Source organism: Panicum virgatum, chromosome 9N, assembly GCF_016808335.1.
Source record: "Panicum virgatum strain AP13 chromosome 9N, P.virgatum_v5, whole genome shotgun sequence".
Classification (NCBI taxonomy): Eukaryota; Viridiplantae; Streptophyta; class Magnoliopsida; order Poales; family Poaceae; genus Panicum; species Panicum virgatum.
In genome coordinates this window covers 16,309,705-16,335,665 of record NC_053153.1, presented here as the reverse complement: position 1 = coordinate 16,335,665, position 25,961 = coordinate 16,309,705, and the positions used below count along the sequence as shown (strand labels likewise).

Here is a 25,961-nt window from a genome sequence, read left to right as displayed (position 1 = left end):
AACGAAGATTCGTGGTGATCTTGGACCAAGATCGATGGTCAAAGTCACTCGGGCGGTCGAGGCCGGCCGCCCTGTGAGTACCAGGTGAGTAGGCAGTAGGCACCGCCAGCTACAGGAGACGGACGCGGACCCCGTCCCGTGCACCAACCGAGCCGGACGCCGCCCCTCCCCGCGCGGCACGTGGCGCGGGCCCACCCGCCCGCGATAAACCCCCGCCGCGTCGTGCACTCCGCCTCGCCGTCCTTGGAGTTCACCTTCACCCTAAGCATCGTCATCAGTGCCCTCCTCCCTACTCGCTGGGAAAACCCTCGCCTCGCCGCTCCCCCACCCCCCCACGCCGCTCGCGCGCGGCGAAGCCCCGCCCGCCATGGCGAGCGACGGCGGCGACGACGAGGAGTACGGCTACTTCTACGACGACGACGACGCGGAGGAGGACGCCGCCGCCGGCCTGGAGCAGGCCGCCGCGCCGCCGCCGGAGCGCCGCGCGGACTACTGGGTGAGTGGATACCGATCGAGCCCGGCTTCGACGAATGCGCGCTTTGCCGCCGTCTCGGGGTTGCCGCGTCGGCGGGATCGGGGAGGACCTCGCCGATCGGGTTCGGCCCTCCACCTGCGTACCCCGATTCGCCAAATCCTTTCCCTAGCCCACCGTAAGGGGAAAGTTAAAAGGCAAAAGGAAGGGGGGCAATTCATCGCGCCGTTGATTCTGCATAGGCAGCCTGTGTTACTCACAATCTGCGCGGTTCGAGCCGCATCATGCGCCAATTCCGGGGAATCTGGCTGAAATCTGCTCGGATGTCGAAAATCCTCACCGGATCGGCTTGGGTCGGTATGGTCTTTTTGGGTGGGATGTATGCGTGTGGTTTTTTAATTTCGGTGTGGTGAAAGAAGGAAACTAGTTAGTAATGTGTTCCTACTGCGTCTGCACCCTCGTCTTCACACTGAACTCCCTCTAGTCTTTTTTTTTTTGTCTTAATTCCAAACTTCGGTTGCATGTTACTTTTTATGTGCTCAACTTAGATGTTTCAAATGACACGAGTATAGATTTGTAGTTTCACAAACATATCCTTGTGTTGCGTTCTATTAATACTCGACAAGAAATTTTTCTAATCAAAGTTGCGTCTTAGAGACATATTGATGTAGAAAGCGTCTGGAGGGAGTAAAAGGTAATTGATTTTGCCCAAAGCTACGGACATATGCAAGAGAATTGTACCTTTGAGGTTATTAATTCCTAGTTCTTTAGTATGCTTAACTAGAATGTATTAAGATGCATGTTTTTCCACCCTTTCGTATTAAAAACCTTTGTTTTACAAAAACCAATTGGATGGAATGCAAGCTTCCGTTACCGCTGATTATAACTAAGCACCATATGAACTTTCAGTTAGCATTTGCTGTAACTTTGTGGCTGCCAAAGAAGGCATTTATAGCAACCAATCATTCATCTTTGTCGTTCAGGTCTCATCAGTTGACACCCAAAAGTTTCATCTATGGTGTAAAAAACAACTTTTTTCTTGCTCACATTAGTGGTCTTGTTTTGTGCAGTCATATATACATACATACATATCATTTTGCATTGTTTGGGATTTCAGCTTTGAGATTGGTGGATTGCACCATTGTTTCCCCAAGATTCTTTACTTGCTTTATTTAACTAGATTTATACATGCTGTGTTCTTACTGTACTATCTTTTATCTTAAAAAAACGAAATTACATGTATAACTGTTGCTGTAGGCCATTACACAGGAGTCCCTTCCCACTGCACAGGTAATGGAACTGATCTAAGCATTTCTTAAGTGTTCCATGTTCAGTTTCTCTGTCCTAATAACCCTCTTGATCAATGACATTTTCCTTTCAATCTGCTCTACCTACAGAAACAAGATCTTTCTACAGTCATGAACTTTCTCAACATAAAACAACATCAAGCACGAGCTCTCCTCATCCACCACCGGTGGAAGATGGATGGCATCTATGATCACTTAGATAAGGGTCGAGAGCGCATGCTCAGAGATGCAGGTATTGTGCTGCAGGAGAATAATATTATGGCAGCATCTGGCTCAACAAAGCCATGGAGAATTATGCACTGCAATGTGTGTTTTGACGACATCCCCATGGGTGTAGTCTTGACCATGGACTGTGGGCATTGCTTCTGCAATGATTGTGAGTTTCAGATCCACTTCAATGTGTTTATCCTTTGATCTGTGTTGATGCCTTAATAGGGGCTAATTTATTTCTGGTTTGTGATTTTTTTGTGATCTTTCATCAACAAGATATCTCGGACAGTTTCCTAACTTTTTGCAAAAGATCAATAGACATTTCTTATATTGACAGAAAAACACCAGTGCATTTGCTTACCTTAGTATTTCCACTCTTTGTTCAGGTTGGACGCAGCATTTCTATGCCGCTGTAGAAAGCGGTAAGAAGCAGATTAGGTGCATGGAGGTGAAGTGCCCAGCCTTCTGTGATGAGGATCATGTACGGCGTCTCCTTGGCCGGAAATACCCCGAAATGGCCAAGCGCTTCAATCGATTCCTGCTCGAGTCCTACCTTGAGGACAACGACTCTGTCAAGTGGTGCCCCAGCACACCAAACTGTGGCCGCGCAATCCGTGTGGGCACTGGTGAGCGGTACTGTGAGGTGGAGTGCCCCTGCGGCTTAAGCTTCTGCTTTAACTGCATGGCACATGCACATTCACCGTGCCCGTGCACCATATGGGAGAAATGGAACTCCAAGTGTACGGAGGGAGAGAACATCAAGTGGATCCTTGCTAACACCAAGAGCTGTCCCAAATGCTTTAAGGCCATCGAGAAGAATGGCGGCTGCAACCTTGTCCGCTGCACCTGCGGCCAGTGTATGTGGTAAGTTTTTTGGTACACTTACACGTAGAGTGCCTTTGGTTGGAGCAAGTAATTTGGTGGGCGGGGCATATTTTGTTAGAACTACAATCTTTCGGCCAAAACATGTGAACTCATCAGCAACTAGAGATGCCGATGATGTATGTTGGGGAGTTTTCTGTCCAGTAGCTTCTCTCCGATATTATTGGCGTTGCTCAAATGTGCATTCACAAGTTCTCACCGGAGAGAACTGGGCAATAACCTGGTGCTTATATCATGTCCGGACCCTGGATTACTGACTTTTTCATGGATGCAGTTGGCTCTGCGGTGGAGGGACCGGCTTGGACCACACGTGGACCAGCATCGCCGGCCACAGCTGCAACCGTTACGAGGAGACCCGTGGAAAGAAGGCGGACACGAGCAGGGAGCAGATGCAGCGGTACAAGCACTACTACGACCGGTTCAAGATCCATGGTGACTCGTACGGCGTGGAGAAGCAGAAGCTGGGGCCAACCCTGCTGGAGCGGGTGAGGCTGCTGGAGGCGGACCTCAAGTGTCCGCTGACGATCCGTGACGGGGACTGGCTGATCCGGGCGCACCGGCGCCTGCTGGTGTCGTGGCAGGTGCTGTCACGGTCGTACGTCTTCGCCTACTACATGTTCAGCGGCGAGCTGCGGATGCAGCTGGGCGGGCGGGCGGGCCTGGCCATGGCGCGGAACCTGTTCGAGGACCAGCAGGAGCAGCTGGAGCAGCACGTGGAGCGCCTGTCGGAGCTGCTCGCGGGCGCGGACGTGGCGGCGATGCCCGAGCCGGAGATCGTGGAGGCGAAGCAGAAGGCCGTCACGCTCGCCAAGACCGTGGAGAGGCTGTGCGGGGAGATGTACAAGTGCATCCAGGACGAGCTGCTCACGCTGCTCGTCGAGCCCATGACCATCGCGGCGTACCGGCCGGACGGCCCCGACAAGGCCGAGGAGCTCACGCCGTGATCTGGCGGTCGGCTTGCGCGCCACATTTTGGCCTCTCGCCGGCTGGCCGGCCCAGGGCAGGATATCGTCAGTTGACGCGTTTATATAGCCTAAAATGATTTAGGCTGCTGGCTAACATAGAAGGCCTCACAGTATTTGAGGTGAAAAGAAAAAGGGTCTGACCTTAACAGTAGCAGAGTATCTAAAGCTACAAGCGAAGCACTCGTGAGTTCGTCCATAAAGTATATTTCCAGTGTCTGTTCACTGCATTGTTCTTGCCTTCTTAGAACCAAATTCATCTGATCTTAAGAGAGTGCCGGGATGGTCGACGGTGGGCTCGCAGCCGTGGACGGTGCTGCAAGCTGTGAGCCCGTGTGTCGCCAATAGGGGCATGGGGCGGAACGGGTTCTGGGGATGTGGAAACTCCTTGAAGGTTGAAAATGATTCGTGCGTGTTGGATATCAATCTCTTAACATCGACTTTAGGACACCAACTAAAATTTGAGAAAAAAAAAACAGGCAGTTGAAGTAGCACCACTTACCACCAAACCAGAAATTTACCATGTTCTCTCGCTCGTCTATCCTCGCAGCTCGATCTACAGCGAAACTGCAAAACTGCGAACTATGGAATCTTCCACCACAAATTTGCTCTGCGCACAGCACAATGAATCAACTCGATTGATGGCATAATTCAGAAAAAAAGTCTAGCTGAATTCTTGGTGCCGGAGTGATCCATTGTGCTATGCTTTGTGAGTTGAACTCTAGCTATAGTCTAAAACTTATTGTACAGTTTGTGCTTATGAACGAACTATTTCTATTTTCTACCGATCGACCTGGCACGGCCGGTTCGCCTCATGCACGTTAATTTCCACCGCAACACTGCAGCCAGCGCGTGGCAAGAGTTCCCACGCGCAGCCTTAAACCCTGCCCAGATTTGTTCCTCGCGATCTACCCAACAAACCCGCCGCCTGCCTGCAAGCCGCCGCGCCGCCGGCGATCTGCGGTCGAGCTCCCGCACGCCGGCGCGGCCATTATGGACGGCGACGACGACTTGTACGACGGCGACTGCGGCTACGACGACGGGGACGAGGCGATGGAGGAGGACAACGCCGCCGGTGACGGCTTCTACGACGACGACGACTGCGGCCATGAGGAGGACCCCGTGCGGCGGGAGCGTCCCCTGGAGTTCTCGGTGAGTAATGGCGAGCCACGGAGCGAGCACGAGTCGAGGTCTCGATCGATTGATTTTTGCATGGACAAATCTTCACTGGATCCACCGCCCCAAAAAAAAAAAATAGATTTCCCGATCGAATCTGACGACGTTCTTCAAGGTCGTTCGTATTTCAGTACAAAAAATCCGTCTTCTCTCCGGAGAAAATTACAAAAAATAGAACGTATTTGCCATTCCAAATATTATCATCGTAAAAATAGAACTCCAAACATCAAACACTTGATTATGCTGCCATTTGGTATATTTTCCATCTTTTTTTCTTTTTCTTTTTCATGTATTTAGGGTGTAAGATGTCCCTTATACCACCTGCAGCCACCTGTTGTGCTCCTAATCCGATCGATTGCAGTAGCCGCGGGTGACCGACCTAGGCACCTAGCGGTCCAAGACGGCGGCGACTGCAATCTGTTTTGATTTTTGTAGATATATGTATCTTGCTGTGCATCATAGCAAAAATTATAAATTAAAAAAGTCGAAATGAATTGTAATTTGGAACGGAGGGAGTATGTCTGAATGCCAACTTAATACTTTAGGGACCGGCTCCAGCTTCTCTGAAGAGAATCACTCCCAACCAACCAAACGCTCAAAATGCCTACCGATTCAGGTGGGGATAATGGGAGAACAACTTCTCCATTTATTACACCATAACTGGGAGCTAAAAAAACTGCTTCACTGTACTCCCTGTTATATTATGGTGGGGATCGGCGAAGAATCAATTTTCATCAACTCCCTACACTGCTCCCTCCGAGGAACCTCATAGAATAACTCCATCGAAGAATCAAGGAGTGTAGCTAAAGAATCATGGAGCGGAGCTCTTCCAAACGGGGCCTTAAAAGCAGTCTTAGATATTAGGCATAAAAGACTATCAATTTTGTTCAAAGTAAACAACTTGCAGTATGCCATTGGGCGCACATACAATTTTTCATATGCTTCGGGATTTATACTTCTAGTCTAGTGATTAAAATATATTTGAGTAGTTTGCATTACAAGTTTGACAATTTGACTGGGATCTATATATATATGCTAAGGCAAAAAGGTAATTCACAAAAAGAAAGGCTCAATGAAGAGGAGAAAAAGCTTCAAACTTGAACCTGTGAGAAAGGCTCAATGAAGAGAAGAAAAGCTTCAAACTTGAACCTGTGACCTCAACAATTAGTCACAATCTTGGTTTCTATTAGAAGATTTATTCATGTTGTTTACTCGGTTACTATTGCTACATGCTATTTTGAGAAGATTACTGAGTCACTTTTGGTCCTCTTGTTGCACGCAGGCCATTAAAAAGGAGTCCCTTTCAATGGCACAGGTAATGTGACTGCCATTATTCTTGCGAGTTTACTGATTACTATTTTTGTTTTACTCCTACATGTACTTGGTCGTTTTTATTAGCTTCCTTAACAAAGGTAAAATGAAGGAATTTTATAGGACTAAAATACTATATCAGAAAATTCCTGTGGAGTCCTTTGGAATAATTTGGTTTGTACCTCTAGAATTCCTATGGAATTCCTGGGAATGGTTCCTTATATATGAATAATCTTGAAGAATTTCTACCTCCAACAAAATCTTTTGAGCCTTATATGCTCCTGTGTTACATGAATCCTGCATTTCAACAAGACTCCGTGATAAGATTTTGTCCAGAACTGTCTGTAATCTAGTGGCTAGCTAATTACAGTCTTCCTTGTCTACTCGATCTGTCTGCAGCAACAAGACCTGTCCATGGTGATGGGCATGTTCAACATAAAGCAGCACCACGCGCGTGCTCTCCTGATCCACTACCGTTGGGACACATATCGCCTCAACGACCACCTGGAGAGGAAAGGGCAAGACCGGATGCTCATGGAGGCAGGCGTCGTGTTGCAGCAGGAGAGCAACAGCGTGGTTCCACCAGCAGCTGCCTCCAGAAAGAGGAGGTGTGCTCCCTCTCGAAAGAAGGTGACCTGCGAGGTGCAGTGGCGGATGCAGGATGAGAGACAAGAGGGGCTGAAACAATAGATATGTTGATTTGTGTGAAGATTTAATAGTAATTTGAGGCTTTTGCTACAGTGATTTACATGTAATTAGGGGCTCTTAGGGGGGGCTGGAGCCCCCCGCCCCCCCTTTGGATCCGCCGCTGGCGAGGTGTGCTTCGAGGACTCCTCCCCGAGCGCCTTCTGGACCATGGACTGCGGGCACTCCTTCTGCAACGACTGCTGGACGGGCCACTTCGTCGCCGCCCTCGACAGCGACGACAAGCAGATCCGGTGCATGGCGTTCAAGTGCCCCGCCATCAGCGACAAGGACGTGGTGCGGCGCCTCCTCGGCCGGAGGGACCCCGCCGAGGCGGAGCGGTTCCACGACTTGCTCCTCCGGTCGTACGTGGACGACAACAGTGCGGTGAAGTGGTGCCCCAGCGTCCCGCACTGCGGCCGCGCGGTGCGGCTGGCCGTGTGACACAACCGTCAGGTTAAACGGTTTAATTTACCGTAACCGTCATCATTTGAACGCATCAGGCGTGTTAGCTTAATTAAGTATAACCTGACAGTCTGTTTCCAATCCACAGGCCGATCAAAACACACCAAAAGTCTCGCACGAAGGCGAGCGCAAAAGGTATCAAGCATGATAAAATCTTTCTACACTAGGAAAATATGGAATGGTCATTGAGTAGAATATTTCTACACTAGAAAAATATGGAATGGTCATTGAGACACTCATCGGTTAATTGTAGTTGATTATAGAATAAAAATCATACCGAGATAATCCATCAAAGTTTTCCCTTAAGGATAACGTCCTTACTTTGACTCTCAAAGATAATAAGACTGATCAGAAGGTTTCATCCTCGGAAACGGAAAACACTAACTACTATTATATTCATACTTTGCATTTCAACTATTTAATTAAATAGATACGTTTTGTTCAAATACTACGCACTGATTTTCAGGTTTTCCTAACTATGTATGGTTCGAACTTACTAAAGTAAGATGTGCATGGTGTGAAGTAATTTATACAAAAATTACTAATAACACTCGAAGCAAAACAATATGATCAATATGAGGAAATGCTAATAAACATTCAAAGTAAAACAGTATGTATGATATGATGTATGCATGACCTATACATCCTCACAAAGGAAAAATTTTGCCACTCAAACTATGGTAATATACGGAGGTTCTTGTGGTGGCACCATACGTATTCTCCCTATATATATTAGCCGTTTACTACTAATCTTCCCTACATAAACGGGGTTAGTGTACCTGCAGAAAAAGCACATTGTATATATATTTATATCCAAGAATGCTAATTGTCTAGAAGTTAGTTGCTATTATATATCTAACCACCTGACATAACCTATACTATATAGGGCTTACGAACTAATTTCTCCTAATCCCTTAAGCGCAAAGAAACGTATTATTATGAAACTCATTTTTAGTTTTGAAAACATAAAAAATAATCATGCTGGTACCCTCTGGTGCATTTCAGCTCTGATACCAGTTGTGACAGAACCGCCAGGTTAAACGGCTTAATTTAGCGTAACCGCCATCTTTTGAACGCATCAGGCGCGTTAGCTTAATTAAGTGTAATCTGATAGCCTGTTTCCAATCCACAGGCCGCTCGAAACACACCAGAAGTCTCGCACGAAGGCGAGCGCAGAAGGTACCAGCATGATAAAATCTTACAAAAATAGTAAATAATATTAAGTCTTTTACGAGACAGCTTTACATATATAATTTACAAAAGAGAAGATAGCAGCAGAAGAGAATCTGACTTACAGAGCATTTTTACTAGAGAATAATTAAACAAACTAAACAAATCGAGAACTACCGAGACGTGAAGACAAGGCGCCACATCGAGCCCACCGATGTGAAAACTAGTTAGCTCCTATACCTGAAATAGGATAAACAATAAACCCTGAGTAGATCTATGTAAACATTTGAAAAATTATAGTAAATAACAAAAAACCATAAAATGGGAAATATTTTTTTTGGGATTCTGCATGAGTAGATCTATGTAGTGAACATATTATATGATATAATTTAGTATAAAGTTTTTTTTGCTTTAGATTTAGATATATAATTTTTTGTAATTAATTCATAGCCACAATTTTCATGGTAGAATTATGGTGGGCTAATCATTACATTTGTAATTTACAATAAAAATTTCATTCTCATTGGTTTATGCATGCCTGAGTTATAGATTTATCTAGGTTTATCAATATATTTATCTAGGTTTACATAGACAAATCTATAACTCAAGCATGATCTAATGAGCATGAAATTTTTATTACATGTTAAGAATATAATGGTTAGCCCACCATACAATTTTCACCATAATTGGACCACGCAACTGTAGCTATGAATTCATTACATAAAAGTATATATCTAAATTTATAAAAAAACATTTTGTACTAAAGTATATTATATAATAAATTAAATGCATAGATCTAATTATGTGGAGTCCAACAAAATTTAATTTTATATTTATTATTTTATATAATTTACTATGATTTTTTAAATATTCAGCCAAAATAAATATAAATAAAATGAGGAAAACCACTTAGAGAAAATCAGTCAAGGAGATGATATGTCTGGTATTGCGAGTTTGAGGAGTCCAAATGCATTATTTCGTGATCTAAGACTGACCCCAACAGCGCGAGGCAAGAGCATTTTTGCCTCGCGCTCGGCACTGTGCATACTAGATCCCTCCTCCAACAGACAAGGCATCGGACGAGGCATTTTGCGTTTGGAGGAGAGAGGGGATGGAAAAATACATCCCCTCTCTCCTCGAATGCATCCAGCCGGAGGAGGAGGCGGCGGCGGACCAGAGGAGGAGGAGGCCGGCCGCGAAGAAAGCAGAGGAGAGAAGAGAAAGGAGGAGGGCTCTGTGCAGCCGCGGCCGTTGTCGAGGACACCGACGCCAACGCCCAGCCGCCCTTGGGATGCCACCAAACCGAGGAGAGGAGGGACCTCGACGCCGCGGCCGTGTCCAAGGAGGAGGAATCCATAGGACCCGACGCCGAATGCCACCAAGCCGAAGTGGAGGAGGGAGAGGAGCTCCACAGGAGGCGCTGGAGCACGCCGTCGGCGAGGGTCCTGATGGGCTTCCGCTCCTCGCCCTCCCCCTGCGCGGCCGGGAGCGCAGCGTCGGTGGAGGCGGGGGAGCTTGGCGACAGTGGAGAAGGTGGAGGAGCAGGGGCAGGCGAGCTCCGCGCGGCAGCGGGCCGGAGCCGCGGCGAGTTCCTGGGCTGCGGGTCGAGGTGCTCGCCGCAGCGGCGCTTGATGGCGAGCCCCGCGCGGTACCACCTTGCCCAGGCGGAGAACTCCTGGAGGCCCTGCGGCGTGGCGAAGTGGAAGTCGCCAGAGACGTTCATGACCTCGTGGTTCCCGAGGATGGGGAGGAGCGCGCCGCCGCGGGCCTCGGCGGAGAGGGCGAGGCGGCGGAGGAGGTAGAGGAGGCGAAGGTCGTCGCCGCCGCGGTCGAGGATGTCGCCGAGCTAGACGGCGAGGGTGGGCCCTGCGGCCCAGGAGATCACGACGGAGGGGGAGTCTGAGCCGGTGGACGCGGGCACGAGGCCGGCGAGGCGGAGCGCGGAGAGGGACTTGGGGAGGTCCCCGATGGCGACGAGGCGGGATGGGGACGGGAGGAAGGTGGTCAGGGGCGTCGGGGTAGGAGGAGGTGATGATTCGGCGGGCGAACGGAAGCGGAGCGCGGGCGAAGGGAAGCGGCCGCCGTTCGCGGCACGGGAAGCGGAGGCGTCGAAGCTCCGCCGCATGGCCGCCGAGTGGGGCGGCGGCGGCGGCGGCGGAGGGCGAGAAGGGGCCGCGGCGAGCGAATGCGATTGCTCTGCCTCTGTTGGAGCCGGTCGGATGGGTGGGGAATGGGAACTACTATTCACGCGAGGCAAAGGCTCATTTGCCTTTCAATTTTGCATTTCGTTGTTGGAGTCAGTCTAAGGAGGAAATATGAACTTGTCCCATAGTACATGGAGATAGAAAGGACGTTTTCATTTTATTTTGTATCGGATGTCTCCCCGACGAGATGGGCTTTTCTTTTCTTAGCTCTGTTATTCTATCTAGAAAGCCCTGGGCCATTTTGTTTAGAAGAAGCCTTTGGGCCAATTTTACGGCGAACAGAATTGGCCGTCGTCAACCCAACTGGGCTGGACTACTCTAAAAAAGCGTCTTTTTTATTTTTATATTTTTTAAAATTATTTTTTATAGAAATATATTTTCGATTTTATAATTTACAATTTTGTACCCCTACCGCCCGGCTACGGGGCGGCAGGGTACCTGCCGCCAACTGGCAGGGCGGTAGGGGCCTGAATGTAAATAAAATTTATTTTTAATCGTATTTTGGCCCCTGGGGGAGCCTGCCGCCCCCTGCATGTGAAATGTCAATTTTGCCCCTTTAAAATTTTAGGTTGTGTTTAATCTAGTTTATTTTGTATCTGTTGTTCTGTTTGTCTAAAAATCTTGAAAATTTTGTGGTAGCCTAATTTTTGCATGTGTATTTCACTAGAAAATTTTCAGGTGCATAGCCTAGGTGCATGTTTGTGGATCTATTATTCTACTGCTAAATGATGGAAATCCAACAATAATAGATCCACAAATATGCACTTAGGCTATGCACCTGAAAATTTTCCAGTGGAATACACATGAAAAGAGTAGGCTATCACAAAATTTTCAGGATTTTTAGACAAACAGAACAACAGATACAAAATAAACTAGATTAAACACAACCTAAAATTTTAGCAGTGGCAAAATTGACATTTCACATGCATGAGTATTTTTTTCTCAGTAGATCTTGATTTAATAAACCTAACAAAATTTAGTTTGTATTTTTTTGATTTTTCTATAATTTTTAATTGAATTTAGAAGTTTACTGTTCTGGAAACTAAAAAGAAAATATTTTTTTGCCTGGCCTACCGCCCCGCCAGTTGGCGGCAGGTACCCTGCCGCCCGACAGGGGGGCGGCAGGCTCCCCCAGGGGCCAAAATGTGATTAAAAATAAATTTTATTTACATTCAAATCCCTACCGCCCCGCCAGTTGGCGGCAGGTACCCTGCCGCCCCGCAGCCGGGCGGTAGGGGTACAAAACTGTAAATTATGAAACCGTAAATATATTTCTGTAAAAAATGATTTTAAAAAATATAAAAATAAAAAAAACCGTTCTAAAAAAACCCAACTGGGCTGGAGGCCCACTCTACTTGGAGAATTTGCAGTTCTCCAGGGACCTGCGGGTAAAAGGACCCGGCGGCTCGTCGCACCATCACGCAGAACCATTCGCATCAGATCGCTAGGGTTTAAGCGCCTCGCCGCCTCCAGAGCTCGCACCCCTAGCCGCCGGCCGGATTCGGAGAAGAGAAGCGAATCAAGATGTTCCTCGGCTCGATCCCGCGGCGCCCGAGCAAGGAGGCGGCGTACAAGCAGCTGCGGTCGCACCTCGCCGTCATGGCCGCCTGCGTCGCCGTCATCCGCGCCACCCCCTACATCCTCCACTTCCTCACCCGCGAAGGCGACGTCCAGGAGCTCAAGCTCGAGCTCTAGAGCCTCCCGTCCCCATGCCGCCCCCGCCCCCCCGCCCCCACAAGGTGAGCCGCCGGACCCCTGATCCTCTCCTCTCTAGGTTTTGGTTACCTTGCGGGCGTTTGACCCTTTTTGTTGAATGGGCGCGGACGGTTGTGATATATGCGTCTCAGCGATTTAGCATAGTTGATGACTAGACAGTAACGTGGTTTTGCAGTTTTGCTCCGTGTTCACGCGAATGAATTGCGGTGGTTTGTGTTCAGTTTGTTGATTTATATCTTTGTTTATATTCATCTGATTTATTGGATAAACCGGCGTGGCACTTGTCATCCTAGCTAAAACACCGAGATTTCTAGAAACCTGCAAAGGATGATCGATGTTTAGATTATTAGGGTGAATAGCAGTCACCTGGCCGGATACTTGTGGGTTCGCCAGATGGGACATCTGACTAATTAGGATATTTGCATACATATTTTTTTTTTGGTGTGTGTGTACACTTATGCGTGAATTGTTAGAACTTTGAGAACACCAGGTTGGATTGGGGAAACAACGTATACAAGTGCTACTAAGAGCATCTCCATCAGTCTCCCAATAATTCCTTCCCAATAACTAGTATTGGGAGATGTCCCAATAACAGTTTTAGGATTATTGGGGGAGTTGATTTTGTAGTCTCCCAATAACCTTCTCCCAATCCAACTACCTTATAGGGAGAGTCACAACTACCCCTTTATTTAGGGAGAGGTGAGGTGAATTATTGGGATGTCCCAATAACTATTGGGAAAAGGGGAAGGTTTTGGGAGACTGCTGGAGCACTAGTTTCCTATCCACTCTCCCAATACGGTGGTTGGATTGGGAATTGGGAGACTGCTGGAGATGCTCTAAATGTAGGATGGAAAGTAAATAATATTTTCTAGCACAAACAGGGTTTTGAATTATTGGTTGCACAATTTCCTGTTTTCAATCATCCGGAATAGATTCCCGCTTATGTCTATTCCACTTTTCAAAAGAATGTGCTATATCTAAAGGCTAAATTTGATCTGTTCTCGCGCTGAATAACTGTTCATTGAACCGAGAGAATCAAGTAGTGAAATGTAAATATTTCTGCTTTAGACTTATTGAGACGGACCGGGAATACTGATTAGCCTAGGGTTTTGGAAACATAATCACACATCATGGGAGCATGAAGCTGAGGGACCGATTATGCAGCTCCGAAAGGAGGGTTACACTTTTGAAATAGTGAACATATATTTTCAGGATGTTAATACATTGAATTTACTTTCACTTTAATGGCTGACTCTCTATTCTCAGTCTGTCATTGTCTCGCACATGTAATGTCAATGAGTGGGCGGTTGATTGATGTGCATAATGGTTGTTGTACTTATGATATTTTGTTGCGTTATTTTCTGTGATATATACTGAGTCCAACCCTCAAAACTATTGATGTTTCGATGGATTAGTGTTGGCTAATATAAGCCTCTGGTTATTTGTTGTATGTTCAAGGATGTTGTAAAGTCTGAATTTCAGTTTTGCAAATGGCCAATCGTCAAATTGTCAGTGTGTGACCTTAGTACTCCATATGCATTGCTATTTTCCCCGGATCTGCTTATGGAAATGGTATGCTGCATCTGATGTGGTTTTGATATTGCCATGCAAGTGTGGTCTGCAATGGTTGTAAATATATTTGCCAGGGAGCTCTTAAGATTAGAACCTTGATGACAGACGGATGTCCTGATGATGCATAGGTTGAAGTTTTCTGCTTAGCTGCAAGCTGTTCAATTGTGCCTTTTCTGTTACTAGGCCATTTGTTTTAATGGTAACACACATAAAAAAGGCCAAACTGGAATGCATGTTTTGTGTTTGTCTTTATAATTGCCGTAGATATACTGTCACCTGGGCAAAATCTGTTTTCAGATGTAAAAAGAGGCATATTCTCTGTAATAATCATGAGCTCATATCTGTTATACTTTGGTTAACTGAATCATTAGGCATTTCACGAGTTTGGTCTCGCAATTGGTGATATGAACCACCTCTCCTGATTCAGTACCCTTAAGTGCTTCAATCACTGTCAATATAGTGAGTAGTGAAGTGTTCTAGTTTTGTTGTTTTTGCATTACCCCTTCCCCCTGGTAGGAGTTTGTGGATAACCTTGTAGAAAATTCTGTGGGACCATCAACGGCTACTTGCTAATACACAGATCGAGGAATACTACTAAATTGCAGCTTCATTCTTCATTCTTAGTTTTGAGAAAAATTGGATGCACTACTGCTGTCATGCTTGATTCCCTTTTTATCATTCAAAAACAGTCTGTCTTAATTGAGGTACATGGGTAACTGACTTGTTTCTTATTGTTGTTAGGTGCTACTGGAATGGGCCGATCGTCTCGGCAAAGTTACGTCCAGTGTTGAGCTTCCTATGTACCAGTCAAAACATGGATCCAGTGACCACAGAGTGCTTGCTTAAACTCTTTCTATATTATTCTTCAAAAGTCGGCGACGGTACACGTAGCTACCTGTTAGCTTTGGTGTTTCCTGAGACCGGTATTCTGTTTTGCGTGGCTGTATGATGATGATGTAGTCACATTTCATCGGGAGTTTCCGGAGGAGCTCGTGACCCACCGTGCTGTGCCCCCTACCTGTTGCCATCATCCTACGCCTCGTGTGCTAGCTCACGGTTTATTTATGTGTGAACGCGTAGCCTGCCCTCGCTTCTCCAAGCAATTAATTAGCCAGGTATGGATGGTTGCTGTTCTTCGCGCCGGATCGGCAGCGATTTGCGAGGGGAAAACGTGGCTGGAGTTTAGCGGGCGGAGGCACCGTTCCGGTCGCGCGAATGCGTTCCCGTCGATCGGCGGCTGGCCTGTGCAAAATCGGAAGCACTCCGTGTGATGCGTTTGCTGGCATTCGGCGGTCAGGGAGGGACGGGACTGTTACGAAACGGTGCCTGTACACCAACAGGCACCTCTCCACACAGGCCATCTCATCCATCCAATGAAGCAGTTAGATTAGATTAGATTAGCAGTTAATCTTCCCCAAGAATATGTCTTTTGGGGGAACTGGACTTCCGTATGGGATGTGTCCCTTCACCATGTATATAAGCATTTTCTGAGATCAATGAAAGGACTGTTGTTCCCAAATCTCTGTTCATTTACATTCACTTTTAACTCCCAAATCTCTGTTCATTTACATTCACTTTTAACATGTTATCAACACTTTGCTCTTCTGAACAAGAGGCAAGAACAACGCACAGAGGCACATGCCTCTGAACCCCACGGTAAGAACTATGACGCGAATCAACATCAACCTACCTATGCATGTTGTTCGTCAACTGTTCTTCGCACTTCGCCGCGTCGGAGGAATGCGCCATGGCCCCATCCGTCACCATGGACAGCGCCGCAGCGTCTTCGAGCGCCTTGGGCCTCGTGCTCGCCGCAGCGCCGTCAATGGAAGTGGATGTGGCCGCATCTTTGCTTCTGCTGTTCGCAATCTCCGACAGGATGCTCGTCGAGGACGCCGCTGGAGCCCAGTTCGTCGCGGCCGCCAGGCTTCTCCGCTCGCACCGCGTCTGCAGAGCCAGCCCCCGTCTCCTCGCCGAGGCGTGGACGGTGCTGGCCCAAGCAATGTTGCGCCACAAGCGGTCGAAGCCCCGGCGCCACCAGTTGTCGAAGCACCGGCGCCGCCCGTTGATGAAGTGGTTGCCGTCCCCATGGAGCCAATGTCGCCGGCACTGCCTCCGCCACCACCGCGCTTCTGGTGTGATTTCTGCAAGGAGTTCACACCGATCCCGCACGCTGGAGTACTCCTACACACTGCCTGCGCCCGCACCGGCCGCCCCGGCCCAAGTGGCGATTCCCGGCGGCGCCCTCGACCCGTGGTACCTCGCCACGCAGGCTGCTCCACCGCTCGTCGCCGCGAAGGAAGAAGCCATAGTCGCCGCCCCCGGAGTTGGTTTCCTCAACGTGCTGCAGGCCGCGGCACGCGCACTCCGAGATCCGGTGGAGGCAGCCGCACGCATGGCGAACTGCGCCAACCCGACGCCGTGGCGCGCGGCCCCCTGGCCCCGGCGGCGACCATGGCTGAGGGCTCGGCATCCACACCGCCGTCGATCCAGCACCTCCTAGGCCGCAGGGTCGTGGCCGTGGATCGGCACCCCGGCATCCGCAGGGGATCTTGGAATCCGGCGGCTCTCAACCTCCCAAGCGCGGAGGTGCTGAACATGGGAGCCTACAGCAACGGCTTCAACTCTTCCAATGAGGGGGAGTCCTCCTCCAACTAAATCCGGCGGGCAGCGGCGGCGCAGTGGTGAGCGGCGGTGGGGCGGTCAAGAGGCGGCGGCTGTTTAATAGTGTCAGGAGGGTTTTACATGTATACCATTACAAAAGACGGTCCGACGTCCATACCACTAAAAAGTTTGGTGACACCTTTATATCATCGCGTTTTTTCGTTTTGACGTCTGTAACATTATGGATGGATTGGAGGGTAACGGATGCTAACAGAGTTGCAAAAGGTCTATAATGCCCTTGGGTGCCCAAAAAATGATTTACCCTCCATGCCATTCTATTTTGCTTCCAACGTTTGAGTACATGACCAATTTTTTTTTTGTCCTCCATGCCACTCCATGGCACTCCACGCAAAAATGTAATATGCTTTGCAATACGATATATTTTTTTAATTCTTGCACAAATAAATTATATTTGGACAACACAAATAAAAATATATTTTTTATCCATCATTTGGACAACATCATCATGTCATGTCTTCATATCTAGTGTGATCTCTGCTAACAGGAAAACACCTGGTTTTTGTGAGTAAATGCACAAAACTGTCGATGTGAATATAAATCCATATTTTTGTGAGTAAATCTCAATCTCCGAATGCTCCAACCAAACTCTTTTCACATTTTGAATTTGATTACAAGCACATTTTAATAACCGTATTTACAATGTTGATTCCAACACAGACTACTGCTAGTGCCCTATTACTGAACTGATCAGCTTCAGTAGTTCCAGAAGACTTGGTTTCTCCTGTGCTGCTTCCTGAGGTAGACGCCGAGCAGCTTGTAGTACGTCCACCGCCACTTCTCGCCGGTGGCCTCCAGCAGCGTCTAGGAGATGGCGTGGAAGCCGCCCTTGCCGAACGCCTCGAAGATGATGCCGTCCGTGGCCACGACGGCCTCGGCGTTGCCGTCGAACCGGTCGAACGCGAACGTGAGGTTCCGCGCGAGCCGGCGCTCCAGGTACGCGTTGATGAAGCAGCCGTGCGTGACAAGGTCCGGCGCGACGCCGTCGCGGCGCATGTGGTCGACGAAGCAGGGGAGGGCGGGGCGGCGCCCCCAACGCGAGGCCCCCCGCGCAGGCTCCCACGCGAGGGAACGCCCCCGCGCAGGCCCCCGCAGAGGCCGCGCAGGCCCCGCGGCGAGGCGAATCCGGAGGCCGCGCAGGCCCCCACACACGCGCCCCCAACGCGCGGCCCACCCTGCAGCGAGGCGAATCCGGAAGCGAGGGGAGGGGAGGGGCGGGGCCGGCGGCCTGACCAGCGGCGGCGGCGTGGGATGTGGAGGTGGTGCGCGTGAGATGTGTGGATATGTGGATGTGGTGCCCTTGAGAAGAGTTGGGAGGATAGGGTTTGATGCAAGGGTAAAATGGTCATGTTACTAGGTTAGGCCCGCATGTCAGAGCCCTAGATCTGTTAATTTCTAACGGATGGTGGATGGAATGGTATAGACGTCAAAAACAAAAAAAAACATGATGATATAGTGGTGTCACCAAACTTTTTAGTGGTATGACCGTCGGGATCATCTATCTTTTGTAATGATATACATGTAAAACCCTCGGTGTCCAGTGGCGTGGAGTAGGGTTGCAACCCTGCTGCCTGCCCGAGATGCCTCTAATAGGCCGTGAAGATGGCCCAATGGCCTACGCGCGGACCTCCCTTCCTGCTGTTCGTCCTGTGCACGCTTGATGGGGCCAAGCTAATGAACGTGGATTCATTTCCAATCCCCATGGCTGGCTGGCCTAATCTTTATTATTTAGTTGATTTAATTTCAGCAATAATTCGCATAAGACTCTGTTAGTCTCCAGTAATTATGTGCTGTAAAATATTACTCTTATGTTTAGTCGCTGACTTTAAATGTATTTGTACCTATGATATTTTATCATTGTAAAATATCCATTTGTGATATTATTCAAAGTATTTGTCCTGGTATGTATGACAAATCCAATAGATAATATCCCTAGCGACCATGATCTTGCATATTTATTTATTCATTTATTTCTTTTGCAATCGATCATTTTAATTAAGACCTTTAATTTTAGGCTTTTCCAATTTCAAAGCACTATGCGCTTAAATAATGGATGCAACAAGTTATGTGTATTTTTCTCATTAATCAATTGTATAACACGCATGTTCTATAGTCGTTTTTGAAAGGATCTTGATCACGTGATGTCGGAGTCTAGAGGGGGGGGGGTGAATAGGTGTTTCTTCGAAATTTGGCGTTTAATCCCTGCTGGGACTGTCTGGACCGGTCAGACCGGTCTACCAGACCGGTCAGACCGGTCTATGCAGGCAGACAGCGCAGTCAGCAGGAACAAGTCCCCTCTCGAGCTTGAACCTATAAGAAACTTGGGATATGTGTCTTGCAGAGTATTTCTAACAATATAAACAAGTCCCTACACACAAGTAGAGCACACCCAAGTAGATCGAGCGGAAGTACAATTCAAACTCAAAACTATAAATGCAAGGTAAGTAAATCAAACCGAAATAAAGATGATGCAATGAAGACACGGTGATTTGTTTGACCGAAGTTCGGATTCACCCCGTGCACCCACGTGTGAATCCTAGTCTCCGTTGAGGAAGCTCGTAGTAACCCCAAGGTCAAGCTATCTCCTCTTCTCCACTATATGACCATGCGCCCTCTTGGTACACGATCGAAGCCGCAACAAACTTGCCGCTGCTCACCACAACCTTGGGAGCTAGCCGACGACGCCTAGCCGTCTAGGAGCCGATGCTCCAAGAGTAACAAATGCTTCAATCGAGTTGGCCGACGCAACCTCAAGTGCTCAAAACTTGGGATGTTTCTCTCTTGCTCAAATGACTCTCAAGGAATGGATTCACTCAACCCAACTCAAAGATTCACCTTGAATCAAGCAACTCTCACAAAGAGAGGTTGGGGAGGACTCTCCAAGTGCTCACAAGGCTCTCAAGATGTTCTGAAATGTTCTAGCATCAGCACCCACGAATGGGTGAAATCATGGGGTATAAATACCCCTTCTCACAAAACTAGCCGTTGCCCTGTCAGTGTTAGACCGATCAGACCGGTCCCCCAGACCGGTCAGACTGGTCGGTTTTGAAAACTAGCCGTTGGAGGCACACCCTGCTCAGACCGGTCAGACCGGTCCCTCAGACCGGTCAGACCGGTCCCTCTCTGTTTTCTGCAGTTAGCTCTCACTCCTTAGGCTAAACTTTCTAGGGACTGGTTTGAGCACTTTTGGTATTGTCTAACCTACTGATGTTGTATCCCTCTTAATAGTACGGCATACCTATACTCAAGTGCATAAAAGAAATATACAATTTCCACAATTACTTGAGCTTCTTCATAATATGATCATGCCAACTTTTCTTCGATCAATACCGTGAGGGCATCAACATCTTCTTTCTTTTGAGCATACCCGCTTTGAGCTAGTGACTTTGAATCTTTGTATTGCATAGGAATGAAATCTACCTTGATTCACAAGTCACCTTCTTTTCTTGAATAATGACACTCTTCAACATAGAGCTCTCCATGACTCTAGGATCTCCGGCCTTTGACCCGTATCGGTTTCTTTGCTCCCCCCAAGCCATCGCTTGCGTAGCCTCTTGAAACACGCCTCTCGGTCCTCTACCTTTATCCTAGTCGTCCATCTTGAACTCATATTGATTTGTGTCATGCATGAAATCTTCATTGTCAATTCGAATTCTCAATTCAATCTTATAGGCAAGCTTTCCAATTTGAGATATCATATATGCATCAACTCATGTCTCATTCTCTTTTGCCTTGCTTGCTTGCTTCTTAAGTTAACATCCATTTATCACATGTGACAAGATCTTCTATATTTGAGACTATGCATAAGCATATCACGTCTCATTCACAAAATCTTTACTTGTCACTTTGAATCCCATCATAGATCGAAACAAGCCTTCGCAAATATTAGAGCCTTTATATCAATCATGTACTTTGCTCTATTTTTCTTTTCTTGTTTTGCTTGTCACATACACATTATATCAATGGGATGAACACGCTTGCTTGCAATACTTGAGCTATCTCTTTTAATACACATTTCATAATTAAATACCTGTTCATAATCTCATGCAAACAAGTTAGTCCTTTAATCGTGTTGTCAATCAATGCTCCAAAACCCACTAGGGCCTAGATGCTCTTTCAGTTTTGTTGGCCACTCCACAAGGTACCACCACAATTGCTACTGCAGGATTTACACTAAGTAAATACTTAGTGCCAATCCTCAAAGTGCGTACCCAACATTAACACTTAGAACATTTGGTCTACATTTTTCTAAAAAATGACTACCATTAATTTGCATTCCTATTGGCCATACATAAGGTAGCACTACAATTGCTACTGTGGGATCTACACTAAGTAAACACTTAGTGATTATCCTCAATGTGCGTACCCAATTCGTTTGCAAATTAGCTAAAGTCTACATCACTCTTTGATGACTACCTTTAGACGTGTTTATACAATTCGCATAAATAATTTGGCATCTACTGTTAACAATAGACTATGCCCATTTTGAGGTCTACGCCTTTATGGTGACTACCTCCATTTTCTTATTATGCATGTGAGATTTTACACCATTAATATCTTGTTTTTATTTTGCATCCCAAACTTACAACACACCACAACATTTTAATAACTTAAAATGTTTTGATGGTTTGACTCGTGTAGGATCAATGACTGTCAAAGAGTTCGAATTACTAGCTCTAGACGGTCACAACTATCCAACATGGGTTATGGACATAAAAGTTAGTCTTGCATCCCGAGGACTTTATCAAGCAGTGTTACCACTCCAAGAGGGTGTTGCACCACTTGATGATCAACATGTATACACGGCACTATATATCATTAGGAGCCATATTCATCCTGACCTTAAGGCTGAATATTTATTGGAAGAAAATCCACGAAATCTATGGAAGTCTCTTAAGCAACGCTATGAACAACAAAAGGCACTCTTATTGCCTGTGGCAAATTATGAGTGGACCCAACTTCGCTTATAGGACTTTAAAACTGTAAGTGATTATAATCATGTTGTTCATAGGATTTGCTCGAAGTTGCAATTCTGTGAGAAAGAACCTTCAAATGTGGATAAGATAGAAAAGACTCTATCCACTATGCTTCCCTCTGAAAGGACTCTTCAACAACAATCACCGTGTTCGGCAGGCTGGAGCTGGAGGCTGGAGCTAGAGTGGTGTGAGAGAAAAATACTGTTACCTGGTTGGTGGCTGGAGGCTAGTGCTGGAGCAATGTGAGAGAGAAATACTGTAGGGCTGGAGGGCTGGAGACCAGCCGAACACGGTGAATACCGTGAAGGGAATTTTCAGGTTTATTCTGATCTTATACATACATTACTTGAGGCCGAAAAATATTCCGAACTTATGGTTTGGAATAATAAGCAACGCCCTGTAGGGTCAGCTCCATTGCCTGAAGTACATGCTTATTCTAAGAATAAACCCAAATCTAACAATGGATCTTCTAAGAACCATCATCAAGAAAATTCCAAGAAGGGTAAGAAAAACCGCAGAAGCAACAAGAAATTCCAGAATTGTGTTTCCAACAAAGGTAAGAACATTTCCAAACACAGGAGTGACAAACCTATGTGCCAAAAATGTGGTTGTTACAGCCATATTACAAAGAAATGTCGTACCCTGAGTCATCTTGTTGATCTTTACTTAAAGTCCGTGGGTCGTGGACGTGCTACTCAAGGACAGAACACTACTAGAAAAGAGGCCATCGGTCCACCTCAAAGGTACCAAAACCAAAATGACCCGGTACCAAAGCTTCTTTTGAGGTGCATGGAAAGATCCAGGGATCCTTTAGTACCGGGTGGTAACACCACCCGGTACCAAAGGCTAGACATTGGTATCGGGTGGTGTTACCACCCGGTACTAATGGATCCTTTCACATTAGTACCGGGTGAAAACATCACCCGGTACCTATGTCTAGCCTTTGGTACCGGGTGGTGGCTGCCACCCAGTACTAAAAGTGCTTCACAGGTTACTTCAAAAGGAAAATATCTTCGCCTCAGTCACAACTGCGTCGTAAATGAGGTGGTAAAGGAGATACACTTGATACAAGAGGTCATGGGTTCGAATCCTAGCCACTGCAATGTGCTCCTATTTTCTTTTGACGCAGTGCAAAGGTACCCAAAGGTACCGGGTCATTCACCCGGTACCAATGGCTAGAGCCATTGGTCCCGGATGCTTAGTACCGATTGTAAGAACCGGTACCAAAGGCCATCCATGACCGGTGCCAAAGGCACTTTTTCCAGTAGTGGAAGTATGAAGCCCACTTCAACTATCAACCTGACACCACCAGGAAAGAGGCTAGTTGTTCGCAACAAGTTCCCGAGGAACCATGCAGCAACCCCATACCAGGAGGCAAGGATCTTGCTACAGAGAATATGGTCGTAGAATACGCTTCCAACGACATATTTGGAGACCTCGATAGGCTCCCAATCTCCAAAAAGATTCCAAAGTCTTAATGTCCTATTTACTAGTATTTGTAATATTTAGCACAATTTATGTCTTAAAGTGTTGTAAATAAATAAGGTCATCACTTTCATAGGTTGGATATAAATAAATGTATTGTATACATTTGATATTCAATAAAGGTGTGTATTCTATATATCATCAAAGGATTTCATATTAAATTCTTCATTTATATATAGATTTTCTACGGAGTCAATCCAATAGATGAGGAATTATGCCTTGTGGATAGTGGAACCACAAATTCTATACTTAGAGAAACAGAATATTTCCAAACTCTTACAAAGAAACAAGGAAATATTTTGACAATCGCTGGACACGATGCAACGATAGTTGGCACTGGTCGTGCCCCCCTATGGGTACCCATATTACAATTGAGGATGCACTTTTGTATCCCGATTCAAAGAGTACGCTACTAAGTTATAGAGATATCCATCAAAACGGTTTTCATATTGAAACCGGTGATGACAATAATGAGGAATTCCTCCTCATTACTAAAGATAACGGATATGGCAAACAAATTGTTGAACAAATTCCTTCTTTTCCATCCGGATTGTACTACACATACATTAAACCCGTACCACATGTTGTATACAAGGTAATTTTTCAGAATGTTGACACATTCAAAACTTGGCATGACCGCCTTGGTCATCCCAGTGTAGGGATGATGAGAAAAATTATCAGTAATTCAAATGGTCATGAGTTAAATACTGCTAAATTTCCCAAATCATCAGATTTTATGTGCACTTCATGTGCTATAGGGAAATTAATTTTACGTCCTTCACACGTTAAAATTCAAAATGAGCCACTCAAATTCCTTGAACGCATTCAAGGCGACATATGTGGCCCCATGCAACCTATGTCTGGACCTTTCATGTACTTCATGGTTCTAATAGATGCATCTACTAGATGGTCTCATGTGTGTCTTTTATCCACACATAACCATGCTTTTGCAAAGATCATTACTCAAGTCATTAGACTTAGAGCACAAAATCCTGAACATCAAATTCAATCAATTTGAATGGACAATGCTGCTGAATTTTCCTCAAAGGCTTTCAACGATTATTGTATGACTTTAGGAATTCAAGTTCAGCACTCTGTCCCATATGTCCATACACAAAATGGTTTAGCAGAACCTCTTATTAAGAGAATTAAACTCATTACAAGACCCTTATTACAAAATTGCAACCTTCCAACTTCATGTTGGGGTCATGCAGTCTTACACGCTGCAGAATTAATTCAATTGCGACCAACTGCATATCACGTTGTCTCTCCTATGCAATTAGTATGTGGGAATATACCAAATATTTCCCATCTGCGAAAATTCGGTTGTACAGTATATGTACCGATCTCACTACCTAAGCGTACCGCTATGGGCCCACACAAGAAATGGAGAATCTATATGGGGTATCAATCACCGTCGATTATTAAATACCTTGAGCCCCTCACAGGAGACCTATTCACGGCCCGATATGCTGATTACATATTCAATGAGGACCATTTCCCGGCATTAGGGGAGATTATAAGTACCATAGTGAATGCTAGGAAATCAACCGGGGAGGCAGGCTGCAGAAGATTTGTCTTCTCGGTGTGTCTCCTGCCCTGCTCGTTCATGCTCGCTCTGATGCTGTTGCCCCTCTCCTGCGTAGGTCTCAACTGACAATGGTTGTAATGTTGGGTTTAGTTTGTAGCAGGGCGGGCGGATCATGCCAGCCATGTGCAGATTCCGGAGGTGGAGATTCGAGAGGTCGGAGCTGGCACTGGGGTTTCAGGTTTGTGGGTTTCCCAATGATCATCACGTGCCTGGTGCGGGATGCCATCCTGCCACTGTCACGGCCACGGCCACGCCACGATGCGTCAATACATCTTCCGTTGGCATGGGATGATCGGGTAAAACTCATCCATGAAGGAACAGATGATTCCAGCCCTTTTACTGCCCTTTTTTTTAGTGGCACGTGACTCAAGCAAGAAGAAGCGACGGGATGGTTCTGGTGCTTTTGAGAATCGTGGATACATGTTACTATCAACTTATCAAGGCCTTAGCTCAGTGATGGGCTCATAGATAGCTACTTCCAAACTGCCAATGCAAGGGCCAAGCCCCGCCCTTCTCTGGTCCTAGAAATCTTTACCAACTCTTAGGATAACTGAAATCCTGCTAAAATCAAGGTATACATCTCATTATGTTCCTTTTATTTCGTTGGATAAAAGTGTTGATGCTTTTTTAGTAAGCAAATGGATAGATTGGTAGCAGAATAACTCGCAAAATAATTGATATCAGAATATCAAGGCAAGTTCATAATGTTCACTAGAAAGCAGGCCTGTGTAGATCGGAGACAAGGATAATGTACACCTATAACACTGTTCTTTTTTCTGCAGATGCCTACAATCCAGGTTGTCCACAATTCGGCTGTGTGAAACTTGAGGAAGGTCCAGCATGTTCCGGAACAGAACTTCTCCTTTGAAGTCCATGGCCGCAAGGTTGATTATTTGCTGAGAAAATATTGCCTTATCTCCAGGCGTACCACACTATTGATAGCAACTTCGGTGGTTCTGTTCATGCGTGCAGTCTCTTTCACACTTCCCCTTGTACACGGGCTTGCTGTAGCCGCCTGGTAATGATGGGAAGACGAACGAGATCTCATTGTCAAACCAAAGATATGCAGTACCTAACCATCAAATCCAGCTGGCCC

The 25,961-nt window shown here is 46.5% G+C and overlaps 1 protein-coding gene and 1 long non-coding RNA gene across 2 annotated transcripts; both read left to right on the top strand.

Moving 5' to 3' along the window:
* The first annotated feature begins 236 nt into the window (after positions 1-236).
* Positions 237-4,063, top strand: LOC120692434 (probable E3 ubiquitin-protein ligase ARI1). The gene is made up of 5 exons (XM_039975730.1): positions 237-496; positions 1,730-1,762; positions 1,870-2,155; positions 2,376-2,853; positions 3,146-4,063. The coding sequence occupies exons 1-5, from the start codon at positions 368-370 to the stop codon at positions 3,813-3,815; spliced, it is 1,596 nt and encodes a 531-aa protein (XP_039831664.1). The 5' UTR covers positions 237-367; the 3' UTR covers positions 3,816-4,063.
* An 8,161-nt stretch (positions 4,064-12,224) lies between these two features.
* Positions 12,225-15,161, top strand: LOC120692015. The gene is made up of 2 exons (XR_005682448.1): positions 12,225-12,582; positions 14,873-15,161. It is a non-coding gene; the product is annotated as an uncharacterized LOC120692015 (long non-coding RNA).
* The last annotated feature ends 10,800 nt before the right edge of the window (positions 15,162-25,961 follow it).

Coding starts and splice junctions, on each gene's coding strand:
- LOC120692434 (XM_039975730.1), top strand. CDS start 368: ATGGCGAGCGACGGCGGCGACGACGAGGAGTACGGCTACTTCTACGAC. Junction 497..1,729: donor AGCGCCGCGCGGACTACTGG/GTGAGTGGATAC, acceptor CTGTTGCTGTAG/GCCATTACACAGGAGTCCCT. Junction 2,854..3,145: donor ACCTGCGGCCAGTGTATGTG/GTAAGTTTTTTG, acceptor TCATGGATGCAG/TTGGCTCTGCGGTGGAGGGA.